Source organism: Heptranchias perlo, chromosome 34 (assembly GCF_035084215.1).
Source record: "Heptranchias perlo isolate sHepPer1 chromosome 34, sHepPer1.hap1, whole genome shotgun sequence".
In the NCBI taxonomy this organism is placed as follows: domain Eukaryota; kingdom Metazoa; phylum Chordata; class Chondrichthyes; order Hexanchiformes; family Hexanchidae; genus Heptranchias; species Heptranchias perlo.
The window spans coordinates 2,820,738-2,843,012 of record NC_090358.1 but is presented as its reverse complement, the minus strand read 5'-3'; the positions used below and the strand labels follow the sequence as shown (position 1 = coordinate 2,843,012).

Here is a 22,275-nt window from a genome sequence, read left to right as displayed (position 1 = left end):
ACTCTCTTCACTAACAACACGGAGCAATTTCAACTCAATAATCTAAATCTCCCAAATAAAATATCAAATTTAAAGGGAATTCTGCCAATAAGATCCCGCCTCTAATTTTCACTCCTTGCCCCTTGTTTCCTAAAATCACTGACGAGCTTTGCCCAGAGTGAAACATAGGAACAGGAGGAGGCCATTCAGCCCCTCAAGCTCTATTCGATCATGGCTGGTCTGTATCTTAACTCCATCTTACCCGCCTTTGTTCTGTAACCTTTAATACCCTCGCCTAATAAAAATCTATCAATCTCAGTTTTGAAATTTTCAATTGACCACCAGCCTCAATAGCTTTTTGGGGGAGAGAGTTCCAGATTTCCACTCCCCTTTGTGTGAAGAAGTGCTTTCTGACATAACCCCTGAACGGCCTGGCTCTAATTTTAAGGTTACGCCCCCCTTGTTCTGAATTCCCCCCCACCAGAGGAAATAGTTTCTCTCTATCTACCCCATCGAATCCTTTAATCATCTTAAACACCTCAATTAGATCACCCCGTAATCATCTATACTCAGGGGAATACGAGCCTAGCCGATGGTAGTTGGTCCGTATGGTTTGTGCTGCACCATGCAGTCCATGTCTCCACTAACCCATTGTTTATAACTGATGTAACCGAGTAATCCAGCAGAAGAGGAACGGCCCACTGTGCAGAGCAGTCCCCCCGGTGTGAAAAAATCAGAAGAGAAGTCCAGGGAAATCAGGAACTAACAATCCAGTGACCCACGCCTGGGGTATGAAGCTATAGATCGCATTGGGAAAGGAATTCATAGTTTAACTAAAAATACTTTTCTCATATAAATAAATCGAAAAGGGAATTCAGGAGAAACTTCTTTACTCGGAGAGTGGTTAGAATGTGGAACTCGCTCCCACAAGGAGTAGTTGAGGTGAATAGCATAGATACATTTAAGGGGAAGCTGGATAAACAATGAGGGAGAAAGGAATAGAAGGATATGCTGATAGAGTGAGATGAAGAGGGGAGGGAGGAGGCTCGTGTGGAGCATAAACGCCGGCATGGACCAGTTGGGCCGAATGGCCTGTTTCTGTGCTGTGGATTCTGTGTAATGCAATTTCCTATGAGATTGTTTCCTTGTAACCCACACTCCACTTCATTACAGACTTATCGAATTTTACAGCACAGAAGGAGGCCATTCGACCCATCGTGCCTGTGCCGGGTCTCTGAAAGAGCTCTCCCAGTTAGTCTCACTCCCCTGCCCTCTCCCCGCACCCTTTAAAATTATTTTCTTTTCCGAATACTTCTCCGCTTCCTTTTTTTGAAAGCTATTCTGGAATCTCTTTCCACCGTTTCTGGCGGGACATCCCATGTCTGAACAGCCCTCTGTGTAAAAGATATTTTTCTCTAACCTCTCCCTTAGGTTTACGTCCTGCAGTTACTGACCTCTCGTCTTTCTCTTTAGGTATTTGGTCTTCCTTCAGATAAAGAGAGATCTCTATCACGGGCGACTCCTCTGCAAGACCTCCGATGCGGCTTTACTCGCTGCTTACATCCTTCAAGGTAACTCGGTCTAACATCCAGACTTTCTTTCGGGTTTTTCCCTCTTTCTCAACAACAAGAACGATAACAACCTGCAACCAAACGATTTACTACGTTAAAGGCGTGATATAAATGCCAGGACTTAAGCACGTAACCTAGGCAGATACTTCAGTCCAACGGTGCTGCATTGGTGAGATGTCATCTTCTTGGATGAGAAACTAAACCAAGGCCCCAGTTGTTGGGTTCATCTGGACATTAAAACTAACCTCGGAATTATTTGAAGATGAGCAGCGAGTTCTTCTAGTGTCCTGACCAACATTCCTTCCTCAGCCAACACCATCGAAGAACAGATTAACTGATCCTCTCACTGCTGGTTCTGGGACTTTGCTTTGTGCAAAATGGTTGCCATGTTTGCCCACATAATGACGGTGACTGCACTTAATTGTACCTGAATCGCTTTGGGACGTTTCTGAGAGAATGGAGGAACTTAAATATATTTAGTGCTTTTCACAGATGTCCCAAAGTATTCAACGTCCAATTAAGTATTTTAAAGTGTTGTAGTGTAGGGAAACATGGCAGCCAATTTGCATATAGCAAGATCTCACCCAATCAGCAAATTGACCAGGTAATCTGTTTAGGATAAGGGAGAAATATTGGCCAGGACATCATGGAGAACTACTCTGCTTTACTTCAGAGAGCGCTGTGGGATTTTTATGTCTATCTGAGAGGGTAGACAGGGCCTCAGTTTAACAACTCGTCTGAAAGATGGCAACTCCGACAGTGCAGCGCTCACTCAGTACTGCACTGAGAGTGTCGGCCTGGATTATGTGCTCGAGTCTCTGGAGTGGGATTCAAACGCATGGCCTTCTGACTCAGACGCGAGAGTGTTGCCCACTGAGTCACGGCTGACTCAGATATGCTGTAGATGTGGTGCTGTATAAATGCAAGATTTTTGTTGATAATTGATGATGAAGATTTGTAGTCAATGGGGAAACATCAAAGGCAATGATAGTCCATGCACCAGGCATGTCCTAAGCTGATGAGGGCCTCAAAGTAACTTAACTGAGGTCACAGGCCCACTGAGAGCCTCTGAAGATCAGTGCAACATATAAAATGGGCAGTGTTTGGTTGTACAGTTCACACATGTTGGTTACTGTTCCTTGGTAGCAGATGGATATTGGCCCCGGTGGTTTCAAGATGTTCTGGGGTTTCTGCCATGGCTCAGTGGGCAGCACTCTCGCCTCTGAGTCAGAAGGTTGTGGGTTCAAGTCCCCCTCCAGAGACTTGAGTGCAAAATCTAGGCTGACGCTCCCAGTGCAGTACTGAGGGAGTGCTGCACCGTCACAGGTGCCGTCTTTCGGATGAGACGGTAAACCGAGGCCCCGTCTGCCCTCTCACGTGGGTGTAAAAGATCCCACGGCCACTATTTCGCAGAAGAGCAGGGGAGTTCTCCCCAGTCTCCTGGCCAATATTTATCGCTCAACATTACTTAAAAAAAACAGATTATCTGGTCATTTATCTCATCGCTGTTTGTGGGATCTTGCTGTGCACAAATTGGCTGCCGTGTTTCCTACAACATTACAACAGCGACTACGCTTCAAAAAAGCACTTCTTTGGCTGTACAGCACTTTGGGACGTCCTGAGGTTGTGAAAGGCGCTATATAAATGCAAGTCTTTCTTGTTCCTTTGATTAATGCGGCTGTGTACTGGGAACGCTTTTCCTGTGATGTAAAGGAGCTGAGCTCCCTTCAGGACACCAGCTCATCTCGCAGCATTCCAGCCACACGCAGTGCTCCCAAGGACCTCACTGCCCTGGCATCAAGCCCATGTTATCAGCCCCTGTAATTCCTGCTCCCTTTTTGTGCTTGCGTGGTTACTGAGTGGAGCAGTGCCAGGATATGTGATGAGATCATCTAAAATGTTACTTGGCCTTGGGATGTGAGCTGTGCCCAAGCCTTGCGGCCCTGGTGTTAAGAGACGTGCGACAAAGGCATTAAGAGTGAGCCACAAAATCACATACAGGCCCCAGCGCTGGGCTTGGAGGGAGCTGGGGGAGGAATCAGCCACAGTTCTTGCTGCTGTTCCTGTCGAACATAATTCATTCTCGGGGACGTAGGCGTTGCTGGAAAGGCTGGCATTTATTGCCCATCCCTAGTTGCCCAACTGCGGTTTGCCACAACCGAGTGGTTTGCCAGACCACTTCAGAGGGCAGTCAACCTTGTTGGGGGTGGGACTGGAGTCACCTATAGGCCCAGACCGGGTAAGGACGGCAGGTTTCCTTCCCTGAAGGATGTTAGTGAACCAGTTGGGTTTTTATGACAATCCGACAGCTTTTCATGGTCACTGTTTTGGTGCCAACCCACAAATTACTGGATTTTATTGAGTTTAATTTCACAACTTGCCCTGGTGGGATTGTAAACTATTTGTGGCTTCATTACATCCAGCTGCTGCACATTGAAGTAATTCATTGTGTGTGAAGCATGTTCAGACATTTCTGGGAGATGTGATAAGGCTCCTCTTTATAAATACAGGTCCTTCTTTCTTTCTTTTTCTTTTCATCGAATTCCCACACGAGCCCAGCTCCCAGGCTAAATTTAACCTCACATTTCTTACATGACGAATAAACTTGAAAGTCCTGAGCAAAAACAACAAAACGCAGTGAATCTGTCCCTTTCCATTGAATGTTCTTGTTCAACGTCCAATCTGTTTAATGGACTGCAAGTGCTGCCATCTCTTGGCCATCAAGTCAATGACCACCCTTCCAACATTGGAGGGTAACTTTCCTTCAGGCTTACTGTTCGTCTGGTGCTCTATTAATGACCCTTGGTATTGGTCTCCCTCACAAGTGGACAATCTTCTCTACATCTACCCTATCGAACCCCTTCATGATTTTAAAGATCTTTATTAGGTCTCCCCTCAGTCTTCTCTTTTCTAGAGAAAAGAGCCCCAGTCTGTTCACTCTTTCCTGATAATTATTCTTACCTCATGTTGCCTTTTAAAAAATATAATTTTGTGCTCCTCCATCTCTCGCCAAGAGAATGGTCAAATAACTCCCAATAATCGGCCACGTTAAAACTCAATGATGTATTTACACATTTTTTAAAGACTGAGGGGTGAGCTAATAGAGGCCTTTAAAATTATGACGGGATTCAATAGGGTAGATTTTAGAGAAAATGTTTTCACTCCACAAAACTAGGGGCCATAACTATAAATATAAAATAGTCACTAATAAATCCAATAAAGAATTCAGGAGAAACTTCTTTACCCAGAGAGTGGTGAGAATGTGGAACTTGCTACCACAAGGAGTGGTTGAGGTGAACAGTGTAGACGTATTTAAGGGGAAGCTGGATAAACACATGAGGGAGAAAGGAATAGAAGGACATGCTGATCGGGTGAGATGAAATAGGGAGGGAGGAGGCTCGTGTGGAGCATAAACACCGGGATAGACCAGTTGGGCCGAATGGCCTGTTTCTGTGCTGTAAATTCTGTGTAATTCTATGAATTTGAACGACCAGAGCACTGACTGATTTAAAGAAGTGAGTGGAGACTAAAATCGGGAGCGGGGGAGGGGTGGGTGTAAAACGGGCACCGACCTGATCCTGTCAGTTCCCCATCGGGCGGGTTAGGGTAATGTTACCCCCCCTCACTGCCTTTATCACCAGGGAGTGGGTCAGGGAGTGCGTCACTCAGGAATACTCATATCTGTATTGCACTCTACGATATCAGATGTCTCCAAGTGCGTCAGACTGTGAATTACTTTTGGAAGTGCAGTGAATTCTGTCTACAACAGCAACCTCCCATCTACACCTATCAGAGGAGAGACGAGTCACTCTGTTTTTAGGCTGTATTGGTTGAGAATTCCTTGCTCTTCAAAAGTGCCATGGGATTTTTAACAGGGAGACCAGCCCTTGACAAAGCAGCACTCCCTCAGGATTGCACTGGGGAGTCGACAGCATTCGATTATATGCACAACCCACAAACCCTTGACCCAGAGGTGAGAACGGAAAGAAAGAAAGACTTGCATTTATATAGCACCTTTCACGACCTCAGGACATCCCAAAGTGCTTTACAGCCAATGAAGTACTTTTTGAAGTGTAGTCACTGTTGTAATGTAGGAAACACGGCAGCCAATTTGCGCACAGCGAGATCCCACAAACAGGGTCGTGATAATGACCAGATAACCTGTTTTTAGGTGTTGGGTGAGGGATAAATAATGGCCAGGACACCGGGAGAACTCCCCTGCTCACCTTCGAAATAGTGGTCATGAGAACTTTTACATCCACCTGAAAAGGCAGACGGGGCCTCGGTTTAACATCTCATCCAAAAGACGGCACCTCCGACAGTGCCTCTATATCCTTTTTATTATATATGGCCTTGCCAAAACAAGGCCTGGCCATCTGTGCCGACAGGTATTGGGTGTGAGGGATCTGCAAAGCATCTTTCCTGAGGTCTTCCTCTCCTTCCACACAGGACAGAACTCCTGCCCATTTCCAGCTGCTGGCCTCCTGATTTACACCGAAAACCACGGGCGGTCAGCAGAGGAAACTCTCCGCCATAGCGACCGACCCCTTGTAACGGGTTCACCGATACCTGACAGAGTGTCAGTAACTCACCCTCGGACTTACTCAGCTGAAAACAATGTTTGGCATTTTTGACATTGAGCAAAAAAGGTCACTCACTGCAAGCTAAATATAAACAGCATGAAAGCAACCATTTTGTCTCAGTTTTCCCCCAGTTATTGCACCACTAAACCTACAGGTCTATCACCAACAATCTGACGTTATTTGCTGGAAAATAAATTTTTAAATAAATTAATTTCTGTTCTTTTCTGTGTTCTCTTTCTCTGTCTGTTTTTACCCTTCTCCCCATTCTCTTTCTCTCATCTTTTCTGATCCCCTGCCCTCTCTCTCCCTCTCTCTTTCTGTCTCTCTCTCTCTCTCTTTCTCTGTCTCTCTCTCTATTTCTCACTCTGTCTTTGTCTTTCTCTCTGTGTCTTTCTCTCACTGTCTGTCTGTCTCTCTCTGTTTCTCTCTGTCTCTTGCTCTGTCTCTCTTTCTGTCTCTCCCTCTCTCTTTCTTTCGCTCTGTCTCTCCCTCTCCCTCTCTCTCTCTCTCGCTCTCTGTCTCTCCCTGTCTCTCTCTGCCTCTCGCTCTCTCTCTTTCTCTCCCTCTGTCTCTTTTTCTGTCTCTCCCTCTCTCTCTGTCTGTCTCTATGTCTGTGTCTTTCTCTCTGTCTCTGTCTCCCTCTCTCACTCTGTCTCTGTCTCTCTATCTCGCTCTGTTTTTCTCTGTCTTGTTCTCTCTGTCTCTCCCTCTCTCTCCCTCCGTCTCTCTCTCTCTGTCTCTTTCTGTCTCTCTCCCTCTCTCTCTCTCGCTGTCTCTCTCTGTTTCTATGTCTCTCCCTCTTGCCCTCTCTCTCTGACTGTCTGTCTCTCTGTCTCTCTTTGTCTCTGTTTCTCTCTCTCTCTGTCTCTCTCTGTCTCTCCATCTTGTTCTCTGTCTCTGTCTCTGTCTCTCTGTCTCTGTCTCTGTCTCTCTCTTTCTCTCTGTCTCTCTCTCTTTCTCTCTCTCTTTCTCTATCTCTTTGTCTCTCTCTGTCTCTCCCTCTCACTCTCTATCTCTCTCTTTCTGTCTCACTCTCTGTCTCTCTCTGTTTCTCTATCTCTCTTTGACTCTCTCTGTCTCTCCCTCTCGCTCTCTCTCTCTGACTCTCTTTCTATCTCTCTCTCTCTCTGTCTCACTCTCTGTTTCTCCCTCTCTCTCTATCTGTCTCTCTTTGTCTCTCTCTGTCTCTCCCTTGTTCTCTCTCTCTCTGTCTCTCTCTCTGTCTCTTTCTGTCTCTGACTCTCTTTCTCTCTTTCTGTCTCACTCTCTGTCTCTCTTTGTCTCTCCCTCTTGCTCTCTCTCTCTGTCTCTCTCTCTATCTCTCTCTCTGTCTCACTCTCTGCCTCTCTCTGTTTCTCTCTCTCTCTCTATCTATCTGCCTGTCTCTCCCTTGCTTTCATTCTGTTCTCTCTGGCTCACTCTCCCATGTGAGCACAGAGTATTCTGCACTAATTATTCTATAACCCAATATCGCACAAGGTGAAATATTGATATTACTCAGTGCATGGGAAAGGTCCCTTTTTTGAAACTATTTTGTTTATTTTAAGATGTTCTCAATTCTAGCTGAAATCGGTGACTATGATGCAGGGAAGCATCCCGAAGGGTACAGCTCCAAGTTCCAGTTCTTCCCTAAACATTCCGAGAAGCTGGAAAGAAAAATTGCCGAGATCCACAAAGCTGAGCTTAGGTACTGTGAGCGAATCAGCGTTAATATCGATTAATGGAGAAACTGTGTTGAGATAGTTTCACAGTGATGGGAGTGAGTGAGAAACAGAGTGTAAGAGAGAAAGAAAAGAACTTACATTTATATAGCGCCTTTCACGGCCTCAGGACGCTTTACAGCCAATGAAGTACTTTTGAAGTGTAGCCACCGTTGTAATGTAGGAAACATGGCAGCCAATTTGCGCACAGCAAGATCCCACAAACAGCAATGTGATAAACGACCGGATAATCTGTTTTTTCATGATGTTGGTTGAGGGATAAATATTGACCAGGACACCGGGGAGAACTCCCCTGCTCTTCGAAATAATGCCATGGAATCTTTTACGTCCACCTGAGAGGGCAGACGGGGCCTGGGTTTAATGTCCCATCCGAAAGACGGCACCTCCGACAGTACAGCACTCCCAGGTCAGCCTGGATTACGTGCTGAAGTCTCTGGAGTGGGGCTCGAACCCACGACCTTCTGACCCAGAGGTGAGAGAGAGATTGTGCTTGAATTTCAGTGCAAATGATGGTTAGGCAGAGAGGTGTGTAAATGTACATTTTGTTGTTAAGAAAGATTAGACCAACAGTCAGTAAATGCAGTCCCGAGTAGTGATACCAAATACAATCCAAGAGACCCAGGTTCGATCCGCAGTCTGAGCTGTTCATTGATTTCACCTGGGATTCCATTTTCTACACTGCAATTTTGCATTGCTATCCCTAAGAAAATCAGCCAGGGATTTGCCTCCTGATCTCTATCCAGTGATCCCTGCTGAGAGTGTATCTGTGTATCTGTGTGTGTGTCTGTGTATCTGTGTCTATGCATGTGTGTATTTATCTGTGTATGTGTGTGTATCTGTGTGTGTGTGTGTGTGTGTGTGTGTGTGTATAAACCCTCATCACATTTTTTAAAAAAGTATTTGGATGTGCACTTGAAGTGCCATAACCTACAGGGCTACGGACCAAGAGCTGGAAAGTGGGATTAGGCATGATAGCTCTTTTTCGGCCAGCACAGACATGATGGGCTGAATGGCCTCCTTCTGTGCTGTAAATTTGTATGATTCTATTATTCTATGATTCTATGTATCTGTGTGTGTATGCCTGTATCTGTGTGTGTATGCCTGTATCTGTGTGTGTATGCCTGTATATATGTGTGTATATCTGTGTGTGTGTATATGCCTGTATCAATCTGTGTGTGTGTATACCTGTGTATATATATGTACGTGTGTGTGTATCTGTATCTGTATCTGTATATGCCTGTATCTGTGTGTGTGTGTGTGTATGCCTATATATATATGTCTGTGTGTGTATCTGTATGTGTGTATATGTGTATCTGTGTGTGTATATTCCTGTATCTCTGTGTGTATGCTTATATATATATGTGTGTGTATCTGTATGTGTATTTGTGTGTGTATCTGTATGTGTATTTGTGTGTGTATCTGTATGTGTATTTGTGTGTGTATCTGTATGTGTATTTGTGTGTGTATCTGTATGTGTATTTGTGTGTGTGTATATGTGTATTTGTGTGTGTGTATATGTGTATTTGTGTGTGTATATGTATGTTTGTGTGTGTGTATATGTATATCTGTGTGTGCATGTGTGTAATTGTATGTGTATCTGTGTGTGTTTCTGTCTGTGTGTGTGCATGTGTATTCGTATGTGTGAATGCCTGTATCTGTGTGTATATAGATGTATCTGTGTATGTGTATATGCGTGTGTATTTGCCTCTATCTGTACGTGTCTATGCCTGTACGTGTGTGTGTGTGTGTGTGTGTGTGCATGTGTATGCCTGTATATATATATGTATGTGTGTGTATATGCCTGTATCTCTGTGTGTGTATATCTGTCTGTATCTGTGTGTCTGTATCTGTGTGTGTGTGTGTATGCCTATATATATATGTGTGTGTGTGTGTGTATGTGTATGTGTATATGTGTGTGTATATGCCTGTATCTCTGTGTGTGTATGCTTATATATATGTGTGTGTATCTGTTTATGTGTGTGCATCTGTATGTGTATATAAGAGACCATAAGAGATAGGAGCAGGAGTAGGCCATTCGGCCCTCGAGCCTGCTCCATCATTTAATGAGATCATGGCTGATCTGATTTTTACCTCAACTCCACTTTCCTGCCCTTTCCTCATATCCTTTGACTCCCTTGCTGATCAAAAATTTGTCTAACTCAGCCTTGAATGTATTCAGTGACTCAGCCTCCACAGCTTTTTGGGGTAAAGAATTCCAAAGATTCATGACCCTCTGGGAGAAGAAATTCCTCCTCATTTCCGTCTTAAACAGGCGACCCTTATTCTGAGACTATGCCCCCTAGTTTTAGATTCCCCCATGAGGGGTAACATCCTCTCAGCATCTACCCTATCGAGTCCCCTCAGAATCTTGTATGTTTCAATAAGATCTCCTCTCATTCTTCGAAACTCCAATGAGTATAGACCCAACCTGTTCAATCTTACCTCATAAGACAACCCTTCCATACCCGGAATCAACCTAGTGAACCTTCTCTGAACTGCCTCCAATGCAAGTATGTCCTTCCTTAAATAAGGGCACCAGAACCGTACGCAGTACTCCAGGTGTGGTCTCACCAGCACCCTGTACAGTTGTAGCATGACTTCCCTGCTTTTATACTCCCTCCCCCTAGAAATAAAGGCCAATATTTCATTTGCCTTCTGGATTACCTGCTGCACCTGTATGTTGACTTTTTGTGTTTCATGTACGAGGACACCCAGATCCCTCTGTACCGCAGCATTTTGTAGTATTTCTCCATTCAAATAATATTTTGCTTTTTTATTTTTCCTCCCTCACATTTTCCCACGTTATATTCCATCTGCCAAATTTTTGCCCATTCGCTTAACCTGTCAATATCCCTTTGCTGACACTTTGTGTCCTCATCACAACTTGCTTTTCCACCTATCTTTGTATCATCAGCAAATTTGGCCACAAGACACTCTGTTCCTTCATCCGAGTCATTGATATATATTGTAAATAGTTGAGGCCCCAGCACTGATCCCTGCGGCACCCCACTAGTTACAGATTGCCATTTTGAAAATGACCCTTTTATCCTGACTCTTTGTTTTCTGTTAGTTAGCCAATCCTCTATCCATGCCAGTATATTACCCCAACACCATGAGCTCTTATCTTGTGCAGTAATCTTTTATGTGGCACCTCATCGAATGCCTTTTGGAAATCCAAATATACTGCATCCATTGGTTCCCCTTTATCCACCCTGCCCGTTACTTCCTCAAAGAACTCTAATAAATTTGTCAGACATGATTTCCCCTTCATAAAACCATGTTGACTCTCCTTGATTGTATTATGAGTCACCAAATGTCCTGCTACTACTTCCTTAATAATGGATTCTAGCATTTTCCCAATGACAGATGTTAGGCTAACTGGTCTATAGTTACCTGCTTTCTGTCTCACTCCCTTCTTGAATAGGGGTGTTACGTTTACGGTTTTCCAGAAGGCTGGGACCTTTCCAGAATCTAGTGAATTCTGGAAGATTACAACCAATGCATCCACTATCTCTGTAGCCACTTCCTTTAAGACCCTCGGATGCAAGCCATCAGGTCCAGGGGACTTGTCAGCCTTTAGACCCATTAGTTTACCTAGTACTTTTTCTCTAGTGATAGTGATTGTTTTTAGTTCCTCCCTCCCCTTTGCCCCTTGATTTTCTACTATTATTGGTATATTATTAGTGTCTTCTACTGTGAAGACAGATACAAAATATCTGTTCAATTCCTCTGCCATTTCCTTGTTTTCCATTATTATTTCCCCAGTCTCATCCTCTAAGGGACCAATGTTACTTTAGCTACCCTCTTCCTTTTTATATACTTGTAGAAGCTTTTACTGTCAGTTTTTATATTTCTTGCTAGTTTACTCTCATAATTTATTTTCTCCCTCTTTATTATTCTTTTAATCATCCTTTGCTGGTTTTTAAAGTTTTCCCAATCTTCGGGCTTACCAGTAATCTTTGCCATGTTGTATGCTTTTTCTTTTAACCTGATACCATCCTTGACTTCCTTAGTTCGCCATGGCTGGTTCACCCTTTTTGTGGAGTCCTTCCTCCTCACAGGGATATATTTTTGTTGCGAGTCATAAAATAGCTTTTTAAATGTTTGCCACTGCTTATCCACCATCATACCATCTAATCTGTTTACCCAGTCCACTTTAGCCAATTCCACCCTCATTCCTTTATAATTGCCCTTATTTAAGTTTAATACAGTAGTTTCAGACCCAAGATCCTCGCTCTCAAACTGGATGTGAAATTCTATCATGTTATGATCACTGCTTCCCAAGGGATCCTTTACTTTGAGATCATTAATTAATCCTGTTTCGTTACCCATTACCAGATCCAAAATGGCCTGTTCCCTGGTTGCTTCCCTGACGTATTGGTCTAAGAAACAGTCCCTAATACACTCAATGAACTCCTCCTCAGGGCTATTTTTGCCAATTTGATTTGTCCAATCTATGTGAAAGTTAAAATCGCCCACGATTATTGCATTACCTTTTTTACAAGCCCCCCTTATTTCCTGATTAATATTTTGCCCTACAGTGTAGCTACTGTTAGGGAGCCTATATACTACTCCCACCAGTGATTTCTTTCCCTTGCTATTTCTTGCCTCCACCCAAATTGATTCGACATCTTGATCTTTTGAGCCAAGATCATTTCTCACTATTATACCAATTTCATCCTTTATTAACAGAGCTACCCCACCACCTTTACCTTTTTTCCTATCCTTCCAAAATGTTAAATAACCCTGAATATTTAGCTCCCAACCTTGGTCACCTTGCAACCACGTCTCTGTAATGGCCACGAGATCATACCCATTTGTTTCTATTTGTGCCGTCAATTCATCTATCTTATTACAAATGCTGCGTGCATTCAGATAAAGAACCTTTAATTTTGTCTTTTTACCGTTCTTTCCTACCCCGGCCCCATTTGCTGGTGCACTCTTATGTTTGTACGCTCTGTCCCTTCCTGACACACTCTGTTTATCATTACCCCCATCACTTTCCTGTAATGCTTCCTTGTCTTTTCTTTTCATCAATCGAAACTTCGCCCCACCTGAGCCCACCCCCCCTCTATTTAGTTTAAAGCCTTCTCTACCGCCCTAGTTATTCGGTTTGCCAGAACACTGGTCCCAGCATGGTTCAGGTGAAGCCCGTCCCAACGGAACAGCTCCCTCTTTCCCCAGTCCTGGTGCCAGTGCCCCGTGAATCGAAACCCACTTCTCCCACACCAATCTTTGAGCCACGCATTCATCTCTCTGATCTGATTTACCCTGTGCCAATTTGCTCGTGGCTCAGGTAATAATCTGGGGATTATCACCTTTGTGGTTCTGCTTTTTAATTTAGTCCCTAGCTGCTCAAACTCCCTCTTTCTTAGTCCTACCTATGTTGTTGGTACCTACGTGGACCACGACAACTGGATCCTCCCCCTCCCACTCCAAGTTTCTCTCCAGCCCTGAGGAGATGTCCTTAACCCTGGCACCAGGTAGGCGATACAGCTTTCTGGACCCTTGCACTTGGCTGCAGAGAACAGGGTCTATCCCTCTAACTATACTGTCGCCTACTACAACCACATTCCTTTTTACTCCCCCCACTTGAATGGCCCCCTGAACCTCGGTGCCGTGGCCAGTTTGCTCATCCTCCCAGCAGTCCCTGCACTCGTCCACAAGGGCTGCAAGAACCTCCCATCTATTGGACAAGTGCAGAGGCTGAGGCTCCTGCAATGCTCCCTCCTGGATCCCCGTACCTGCCTCACTCACAGTCACACCCTCCTGTCCCTGACCACGGGCCAATTCTACAGTATTTAGTCTAAGGGGTGTGACTGCCTCCTGGATCAAAGTGTCCAGGTAACTTTCTCCCTCCCTGATGCCTCGCAATGTCTGCAGCTCGGACTCCAGCCCCTCAACTCGGAGCCGAAGTTCCTCGAGTTGCAGACACTCACCGCAGGTGTAGTCGCCCTGGACAAAACTCCCCGCTCTCGGTACGCCCCTCCCCGCTCTCGGTACGCCCCTCCCCCGCTCTCGGTACGCCCCTCCCCCGCTCTCGGTACGCCCCTCCCCGCTCTCGGTAGCCCCTCCCCGCTCTCGGTACGCCCCTCCCCGCTCTCGGTAGCCCCTCCCCGCTCTCAGTACGCCCCTCCCCTCTCCGCTCTCGGTACGCCCCTCTCCGCTCTCGGTACGCCCCTCTCCGCTCTCGGTACGCCCCTCCCCTCTCCGCTCTCGGTACGCCCCTCTCCGCTCTCGGTACGCCCCTCCCCTCTCCGCTCTCGGTACGCCCCTCTCCGCTCTCGGTACGCCCCTCTCCGCTCTCGGTACGCCCCTCCCCGCTCTCAGTACGCCCCTCCCCTCTCCGCTCTCGGTACGCCCCTCTCCGCTCTCGGTACGCCCCTCTCCGCTCTCGGTACGCCCCTCTCCGCTCTCGGTACGCCCCTCTCCGCTCTCGGTACGCCCCTCTCCGCTCTCGGTACGCCCCTCCCTGCTCTCGGTACGCCCCTCTCCGCTCTCGGTACGCCCCTCCCCGCTCTCGGTACGCCCCTCCCCCCTCTCGGTAGCCCCCTCCCTGCTCTCGGTACGCCCCTCCCCCGCTCTCGGTACGCCCCTCCCCGCTCTCGGTACGCCCCTCCCCCGCTCTCGGTACGCTCCTCCCCCCTCTCGGTAGCCCCTCCCGCTCTCGGTAGCCCCTCCCCGCTCTCGGTAGCCCCTCCCCGCTCTCAGTAGCCCCTCCCCGCTCTCGGTAGCCCCTCCCCGCTCTCAGTAGCCCCTCCCCGCTCTCGGTAGCCCCTCCCCGCTCTCGGGACGCTCTGCTCTGCTGTCTAAACTAATGCACCTCACCCCTTACTGCACGGAATCCCCTCACTCACCAAATTATAGACTCTCTCGAAACCAGACTCTGTCAATAGCTGCTGTTCCGTGCTCCCTCACTGGCTCCATGCTGGCGTACCATCCCACAGTCTCCATACTGAGCCCTAGTGGCCCCTTCTCATGTGTGAGCCCAGAAAGTGAGTTCCAGTCGGCTATTTGACCATCTGGGCCATCACAACCAAACCTGATCCTGTTCTTACCCGACATCCCCTCATGTTATATGTTATATGTGTATTTGTGTGTGTGTGTGTGTGTGTATATGTGTATCTGTGTGTGTATATTTGTGTGTGTATCTGTGTGTGTGTGTATCTGTATGTGAATATGTGTATCTGTGTATATGTGTATTTGTGTGTGTATCTGTGTATACCTGTATGTGTATATGTGTATTTGTGTGTGTGTGTGTGTGTGTGTGTATCTGTGTGTACCTGTATGTGTATATGTGTATTTGTGTGTGTGTGTGTGTGTGTGTGTATCTGTGTGTACCTGTATGTGTATATGTGTATTTGTGTGTGTGTGTGTGTGTGTGTGTATCTGTGTGTACCTGTATGTGTATATGTTTATTTGTGTGTGTGTGTATCTGTGTGTACCTGTATGTGTATATGTTTATTTGTGTGTGTGTGTATCTGTGTGTACCTGTATGTGTATATGTTTATTTGTGTGTGTGTGTGTATCTGTATGTGTATATGTTTATTTGTGTGTGTGTGTACCTGTGTGTACCTGTATGTGTATTTGTGTGTGTGCTTGTGGGGTGGGGGATGTCGGGTAAGAACAGGATCAGGTTTGGTTGTGATGGCCCAGATGGTCAAATAGCCGACTGGAACTCACTTTCTGGGCTCACACATGAGAAGGGGCCACTAGGGCTCAGTATTGGCAGGAGACTGTGGGATGGAGCATGGAGCCAGCACCTTTGGGTGAGGAGAGACCGAATGGGAAAAGCGAGGGAGCGATGAGTGTGGAGTTCCACGTTAATGAGGTTTGCCCGGTCCTGTTTGCCTGCTTGGAGGAGGGGTTACAGTAATGGAAAACTAGATTGCAGGTTTATGGTTCATTTTGCAGAATTACAGGAGCAGGTCCCGAATATCCAAATAGGCCCGAAATCATCAGCGACGAGGCGTGAGAATTTTAAGATGCTGCTGGTGATGTTTTTGGCTTCTTAATAGGAAGGAACACAGGAACAGGAGGAGGCCATTCAACCCCTCGAGCCTGTTCCGCCATTCAATTAGATCATGGCTGATCTGTATCTTAACTCCATCTACCCGCCATTGTTCTGTAACCCGTAATAACCTTAACTATAAAAACCTATCAATCTCAGTTTTGAAATTTTCAATTGACCCCGAGCAGCTTTTTGGGGCAGAATAACTTGAAGTGTTAGCTGGAGTGTTACCGTTACTGTTACTGCTGCCTCTCCACTACAGAGGATTAGACTCATCGTTAAGGATTACAACTGGCAGAACGAGCTGGAGAAATTATTTTGCGAATTCCTGTCCTGTTGGATGCTTCCAATTGGGATGAGTTCAGAAAGAATCCTGAATTTGAACAATGGAAATCTGACAGAAACAGGGTTGAAACTATTTGAATTGAAATGGCCGTGATGTCCATTGAGTGATGCCAGCAGGTGAACAAATCTAACACATTTACTGGTGTTTGAAGAGTCAAAAAGGTTAACAGTTTCTGGATCCATTTTTGATTCCTGCCCATCTTCTTCATACTGTGCCCTCCAATTTTTCACTTTCTCTTTCTTTGTTCCTCGGGACAAGAAAAACAAAGTAGGTCAGATAACAAAATTGGAGTTTGAGTGGGTGCCTGTGGGGGCAGCACTGACTCTGGGCACAAAGTTGTCCAATGACCTCCTCTTGCGAGGGGTTGCCAACCCTCCAGGATTGCCCTGGAGTCTCCAGGAATTGAAGATTAATCTCCAGGGCACTGCTGCCAGCAAAAACCCGGGAGAAAAATCCCAGGGATATTAAGCAAAAATTGTATTTTTTAAAAAAAATTTCTTGAACACTTTTGTTTATTCGTTCTAAAAAAATATCTCGGACATGGGGGGGAAGAAAGGCTGTTTGACTGAGAGTCAAGAGTCATCCAATCGGGTAACAAAGAGTCTGTTTGCCTTCTGATTGGCCGTGGGAAGGCGGGGCACTGCGAGGATGGACGTGTCGGGCGACCAATGGCGGGAGTGTTGGGGGGGCGGGGCGGGGCGGTGGGAGACATGTGATGAAACCTCCAGGAATGTGTCCAACCAGAGTTGGCGATCCCGTCTTCTGCGCTGTAATTTCCATGAAAGGCGGAGACTGTGCAAGAGTCTTCAGAGACACAAGAGGTTCAGATATCGGAAGTCCACAGCGGGGGTTGGGGGAGAGTTTGGAGGTCTGTGATTAAATCCTTTAATCATCTCAAACACCTCAATTACATGACTCCTTAATCCTTGATACTCGTACTGACGGTGCCGGGGGGATAGGCCAGTGAGATGAGCCATGATTGCAGCACAGTGAGGATCCTGGGAGGAGATGGGCAGAAGGTTCTGGAACAGCAGTGAGAGTAACTCAATAAAAATAACATTAAAATAATCAGCGGATCTATTTTGAAGTTTCTTTTTTTTAAATTTCAGATCCCCCGGTGCATGGGAGAACCTCGCTGAGTCCTTTCTGTGTTCAGTTTGCATTTTAAAAGTATTTATCTTGACTCAGTAGTTGTCCTGCAGAAAGGGATATTAACAAGGCGATGGGGGGGCCTCCAATCGGTTCTGACCCTGAGTTGCTTTTTTCCCCTGCAAGCAGTTACAAGGAAAGATTTTCTGCACAGCAGAAAAGAGAGAGATCTGTTCATCACGGCGGCAGTGCAGATGGGAGGTGATCTGTGTTGTGGACCGCACTCTCTGTGGCTAGTTGTGACCCAGTGAGGAATTAACCCAGGGAGTGGTGAGAATGTGGAACTCGCTACCACAAGGAGTAGTTGAGGTGAATAACATCGATGCATTTAAGGGGAAGCTAAAGAAACACATGAGGGAGAAAGGAATAGAAGGTTTTGCTGATAGGGTGAGATGAAGAGGGGAGGGAGGAGGCTCGAGTGGAGCATAAACACCGGCATAGACCAGTTGGGCCGAATGGCCTGTTTCTGTGCTGTAAATTCTATGTAATTAATAAAAAACAAACTGATAGTCGCTACGGGAACTGTGCATAAGATTGTAAATGGAAGTCATTACCACTTCCTCCCGAAACTGTGGTGTAAAAGAAAAATGAAGGATATTGATGCTAGGTAGGAATATAGGAACAGGAGGAGGCCATTCAGCCCCTCGTGCCTGCTCCGCCATTTGATAAGATCATGGCTGATCTGTGATCTAGCTCCATATACCTGCCTTTGACCCATGTCCCTTAATACCTTTGGTTGCCAAAAAGCTATCTATCTCACATTTAAATTTAGCAATTGAGCTAGTATCAATTGCCGTTTGCAGAAGAGAGTTCCAAACTTCTACCACCCTTTGTGTGTAGAAATGTTTTCTAATCTCACTCCTGAAAGGTCTGGCTCTAATTTTTAGACTGTGCCCCCTACTCCTAGAATCCCCAACCAGCGGAAATAGTTTCTCTCTATCCACCCTATCTGTTCCCCTTAATATCTTATAAACTTCAATCAGATCACCCCATAACCTTCGAAACTCCAGAGAATACAACCCCAATTTGTGTAATCTCTCCTCGTAACTTAACCCTTGAAGGTATCTAAGTCTTGTACACAAAATGTATCGTTCGCACTTCAAAGTGTCAAAAATATTATAAAAGAAAGAAGGCTAGACATTTCCAGCTGGCTTTTATGACTTTGATAATTTGGCCTCTCCCCAAGGGCAGGAACCCGGGATTTACAAGGCGTTGCCAATCTACAGAAATTTCCCCCGGCAATTAGCCTCTTACTGACCTTTAGAATGTGCCTATTTAGACTGTTCTCCACAGGCAGTTCCAGAGCAGTGATTTTAAAGGGACAGTCCTGCTTAAACACAGCTCCATTTCAGAGGCTAAGCATCACAACCACGCTCCAGATGTGTATATATTACATACACACCTGGAGTTCTAACATCTCCACCCTCCCCCCATTGCGTGAGAGCTGGGATGGGCTCCCAATCACTGCAGCAATCAATAATTCATATTCTCATCTTAAAATGAAAATAACCGTCAGATTGAGGCAGCTGTGCTGTCAGGTTGAACGTCCTTGGTCTTGTTCCAATTCCTCATCCCAAAAAAGAATCTCAAATGACAAACCAAGTTCAATCTATCTTTATTTTTGGTTTGTTTTTGCTTGTCGAGCTGAGGGAACAGATGTTCGAACGTAGAGTTAAACCTCGCTGGCTGACCAAAGTTGCTCAGGGAATGCATTAGGCATTGGGAATTTCTGAACTGCCTGTTGTATAATTTTCGAAACCAGCAGTGTGAAATCCACGGGATGTCTGTCCACATTCTGACTAAGCATGTCTTAGCTTGAGGCCCAGTTTGCTGCCTTAGCTGATCTCAAGCCAGGGCAGTGGTTGTTGGGTCACTCCAATTGGCCTCACATGAGGGATGAAAGGAAAAGAAGGACGTGCTGATAGGGTGAGATGAAGTAGGGTGGGAGGAGGCTCGTGTGGAGCATAAACACCGGCATAGACCAGTTGGGCTGAATGGCCTGTTTCTGTGTGTTAAGTCCATGTAAATTCTTGGTCTGGGAGGAGTGATCCTGATTTAATATCCAGTTACATGGATGCCAGATCAGATTGCGATGCCCAATGCAGTTGAATAGCCCTCCACCATTTACCATTTGGAATTGTATATGAAGAACGGTCATTTGGATGGGACCCTGGAGGGCTGTCGGAATCTGTGAATCAAAGCCCAGCGAGGAGTCAATGCCTGCGGGGGAGAAGGGGAGAAATCTGGGGCAAAATAAGTTATTGCACCAGAGCGAATCGGTGACATGGTGATGTCATTACATCATCACGGCCCTTCTGTTTGTAGAGTCTTGGACACTTTCTCGTCTTAAGACGCCACCACCATAAGATGGCCCCAAGTGAAAAGTGGCACCAGGTGGGTAGCTCAGGGAGGGTCGCTCTTTCCCCGACACCTTCGACTGGCAGACGCCTCACAAATGGGATGGGCAGAGGTTAAAAATCGGCCGCAGACCTCTTGAGAAGCATTGATCCCTAAACCAAACACCACCAAAACAGATTAACTGACTGCCATTTGTGGGATCTTGCTGTGCGGAAATTGGCTGCCGCGTTTCCTACATTACAACAGTGACTACACTTCAAAGAAGTACTTCATTGGCTGTAAAGCTGTTTGGGACATTCTGAGGTTGTGAAAGGCGCTAGATAAATGCAAGTCTTTCTTTTCATTCTCACCTCTGGGTCAAAAGTTTGTGGGTTGTGCATATAATTGAATGCTGTCGACTCCCCAGTACAATCCTGAGGGAGTGCTGCTTTGTCAGAGATGCCAAGGTCTGGTCTAAGAACATAAGAACATTAGAAATAGGAGCAGGAGTCGGCCATACGGCCCCTTGGGCCTGCTCCGCCATTCAATCAGATCATGGCTGATCTTCTACCTCAACTCCACTTTCCCGCCCAATCCCCATATCCTTTAATTCCTTTAGTGTCCAAAAATCTATCGATCTCAGCCTTGAATATGCTCAACGACGAATCATCCACAGCCCTCTGGGGTGGAGAATTCCAAAGATTCACAACCCTCTGAGTGAAGAAATTTTTCCTCATCTTGGTCCTAAGTGGCCGACCTCTTTTCTTGAGACTATGACCCCTGGTTCCAGACTTTCCAGCCAGGGGAAACAGCTGGAGATTGGTCTCCATGTTAAAAATCCCATGGCACTTTTGAAGACCAAGGAATTCTCAACCAATACCGTCTAAAATCAGACTGACTCATCACTCCTCCGATAACTGTATGTGGGAGGTTGCTGTTGTAGACAGAAGAACATGAGAAATAGGAGCAGGAGTAGGCCATACGGCCCCTCGAGCCTGCTCCACTGTTCAATAAGACCATGGCTGATCTTCGACCTCAACTCCACTTTCCCGCCCTATCCCCGAATCCCTTGATTCCCCTAGAGTCCAAATATCTATCGATCTCAGTCTTGAATATACTCAACGACTGAGCATCCACAGCTCTCAGGGGCAGAGAATTCCAAAGATTCACAACCCTGTGAGGTGAAGAAATTCCTCCTCATCTCAGCCCTAAATGGCCGACCCCTTATCCTGAGACTATGCCCCCTAGTTCTGGACTCTCCAGCCAGGAGAAACATCCTCTCAGCATCTACCCTGTCAAGCCCTCTTAGAATATTATACGTTTCCATGAGATCACCTCCCATTCTTCTAAACTCCAGAGAGTATAGGCCCATTCTACTCAATCTCTCCTCATAGGACAACCCTCTCATTCCTGGAATCAATCTAGTGAACTTCCAAAAGCAATTCACTGTGTGACAAACTTCATTGGCTTTGGGATGAACTGAGGGCATGAAAGGTGCTATATAAATGAAAGTCCTTTCTTTAAGCAAGATTAGCATCAGATAGTTGCTTTAATGACATTCAAGGTTCAATGCTGAATGCATTCTGGTCTCCAACCACACAGCCACCATCTTTCCAGTTGTACAGGAATGGTCTCAGTGACCGACATCTCTCCCGTTTTTGATCTTTTCCGTGCAGTGGGCAGTCTCCTGACACGGCGGAGCTGAATTTTCTGAAGAAAGCACAGTCATTGGAAACATATGGAGTGGATCCTCACCCGTGCAAGGTATAGACCAATAATAATAACACAGGAGCTACACAGGGACACTGAGGTTTGTAATCTGCTCACTCCTGGCTGTGGATATTCACATGCTGTTACTGACCGAGGCCGATCACTCCCAGTGGAATTTTAACCCTGCAAATTCTGGTTTTGGCTTATTTGTTACAATTCAGATTTGGTCTGAGCAAGTCCCTTTAGGTGAATGAGAGTGGGCAACTCCCTCTCTCTCCTCCCTCCATCCTCACCACCCTCCATCCCGCTCTGTATCTTCTCCAACCTCTGTATCCCCTCCATCCTCTGTATCCTCTCCACCCTCTATATCCTTTCGCTCTGTATCCTCTCCCTCTGTATCCCCTCCATCCTCTGTATCCCCTCCATCCTCTGTATCCCCTCCATCCTCTGTATCTTCTCGCTCTTTAAACTCTCCCTCTGTAACCCCTCCATCCTCTGTATCCTCTCCCTCTGTATCCTCTTCATCCTCTGTATCCTCTCCGCCCTCTGTATCCTCTCCTCCCTCTTCATCCTCTCTCTCTGTACCCTCTCCATCCTCTGTATCCTCTCCCTCTGTATCTTCTCCCTCTGTATCCTCTCCACCCTCTGTATCCTCTTGCTCTGTATCCTCTCCTCCCTCTGTAACCTCTCCCTCTGTATCCTCTCCCTCTGTATCCTCTCCCTCTGTATCCTCACCACCCTCTGTATCCTCTCCACCCTCTGTATCCTCTCCACCCTCTGTATCCTCTCCACCCTCTGTATCATCTCCACCCTCTGTATCCTCTCCACCCTCTGTATCCTCTCCACCCACTGTATCCTCTCCACCCTC

General features: G+C 46.2%; 1 protein-coding gene across 5 annotated transcripts in view; it reads left to right on the top strand.

Annotated features, from left to right (window-relative positions):
- LOC137301706 (novel FERM domain containing protein) overlaps window positions 1–22,275 on the top strand; it is a 187,086-nt gene that overhangs the window by 127,170 nt on the left and 37,641 nt on the right. For 3 of the 5 annotated variants that reach the window (XM_067971285.1, XM_067971284.1, XM_067971286.1), the window contains 3 exons: window positions 1,453–1,550; window positions 7,697–7,820; window positions 21,374–21,461. In XM_067971285.1, coding sequence (XP_067827386.1) covers window positions 1,453–1,550; window positions 7,697–7,820; window positions 21,374–21,461 — 310 coding nt within the window. Of the gene's footprint in view, window positions 1–1,452; window positions 1,551–7,680; window positions 7,821–21,373; window positions 21,462–22,275 lie in introns of all 5 variants that reach the window. The other 2 variants (XM_067971287.1, XM_067971288.1) reach the window with 2 other exon arrangements.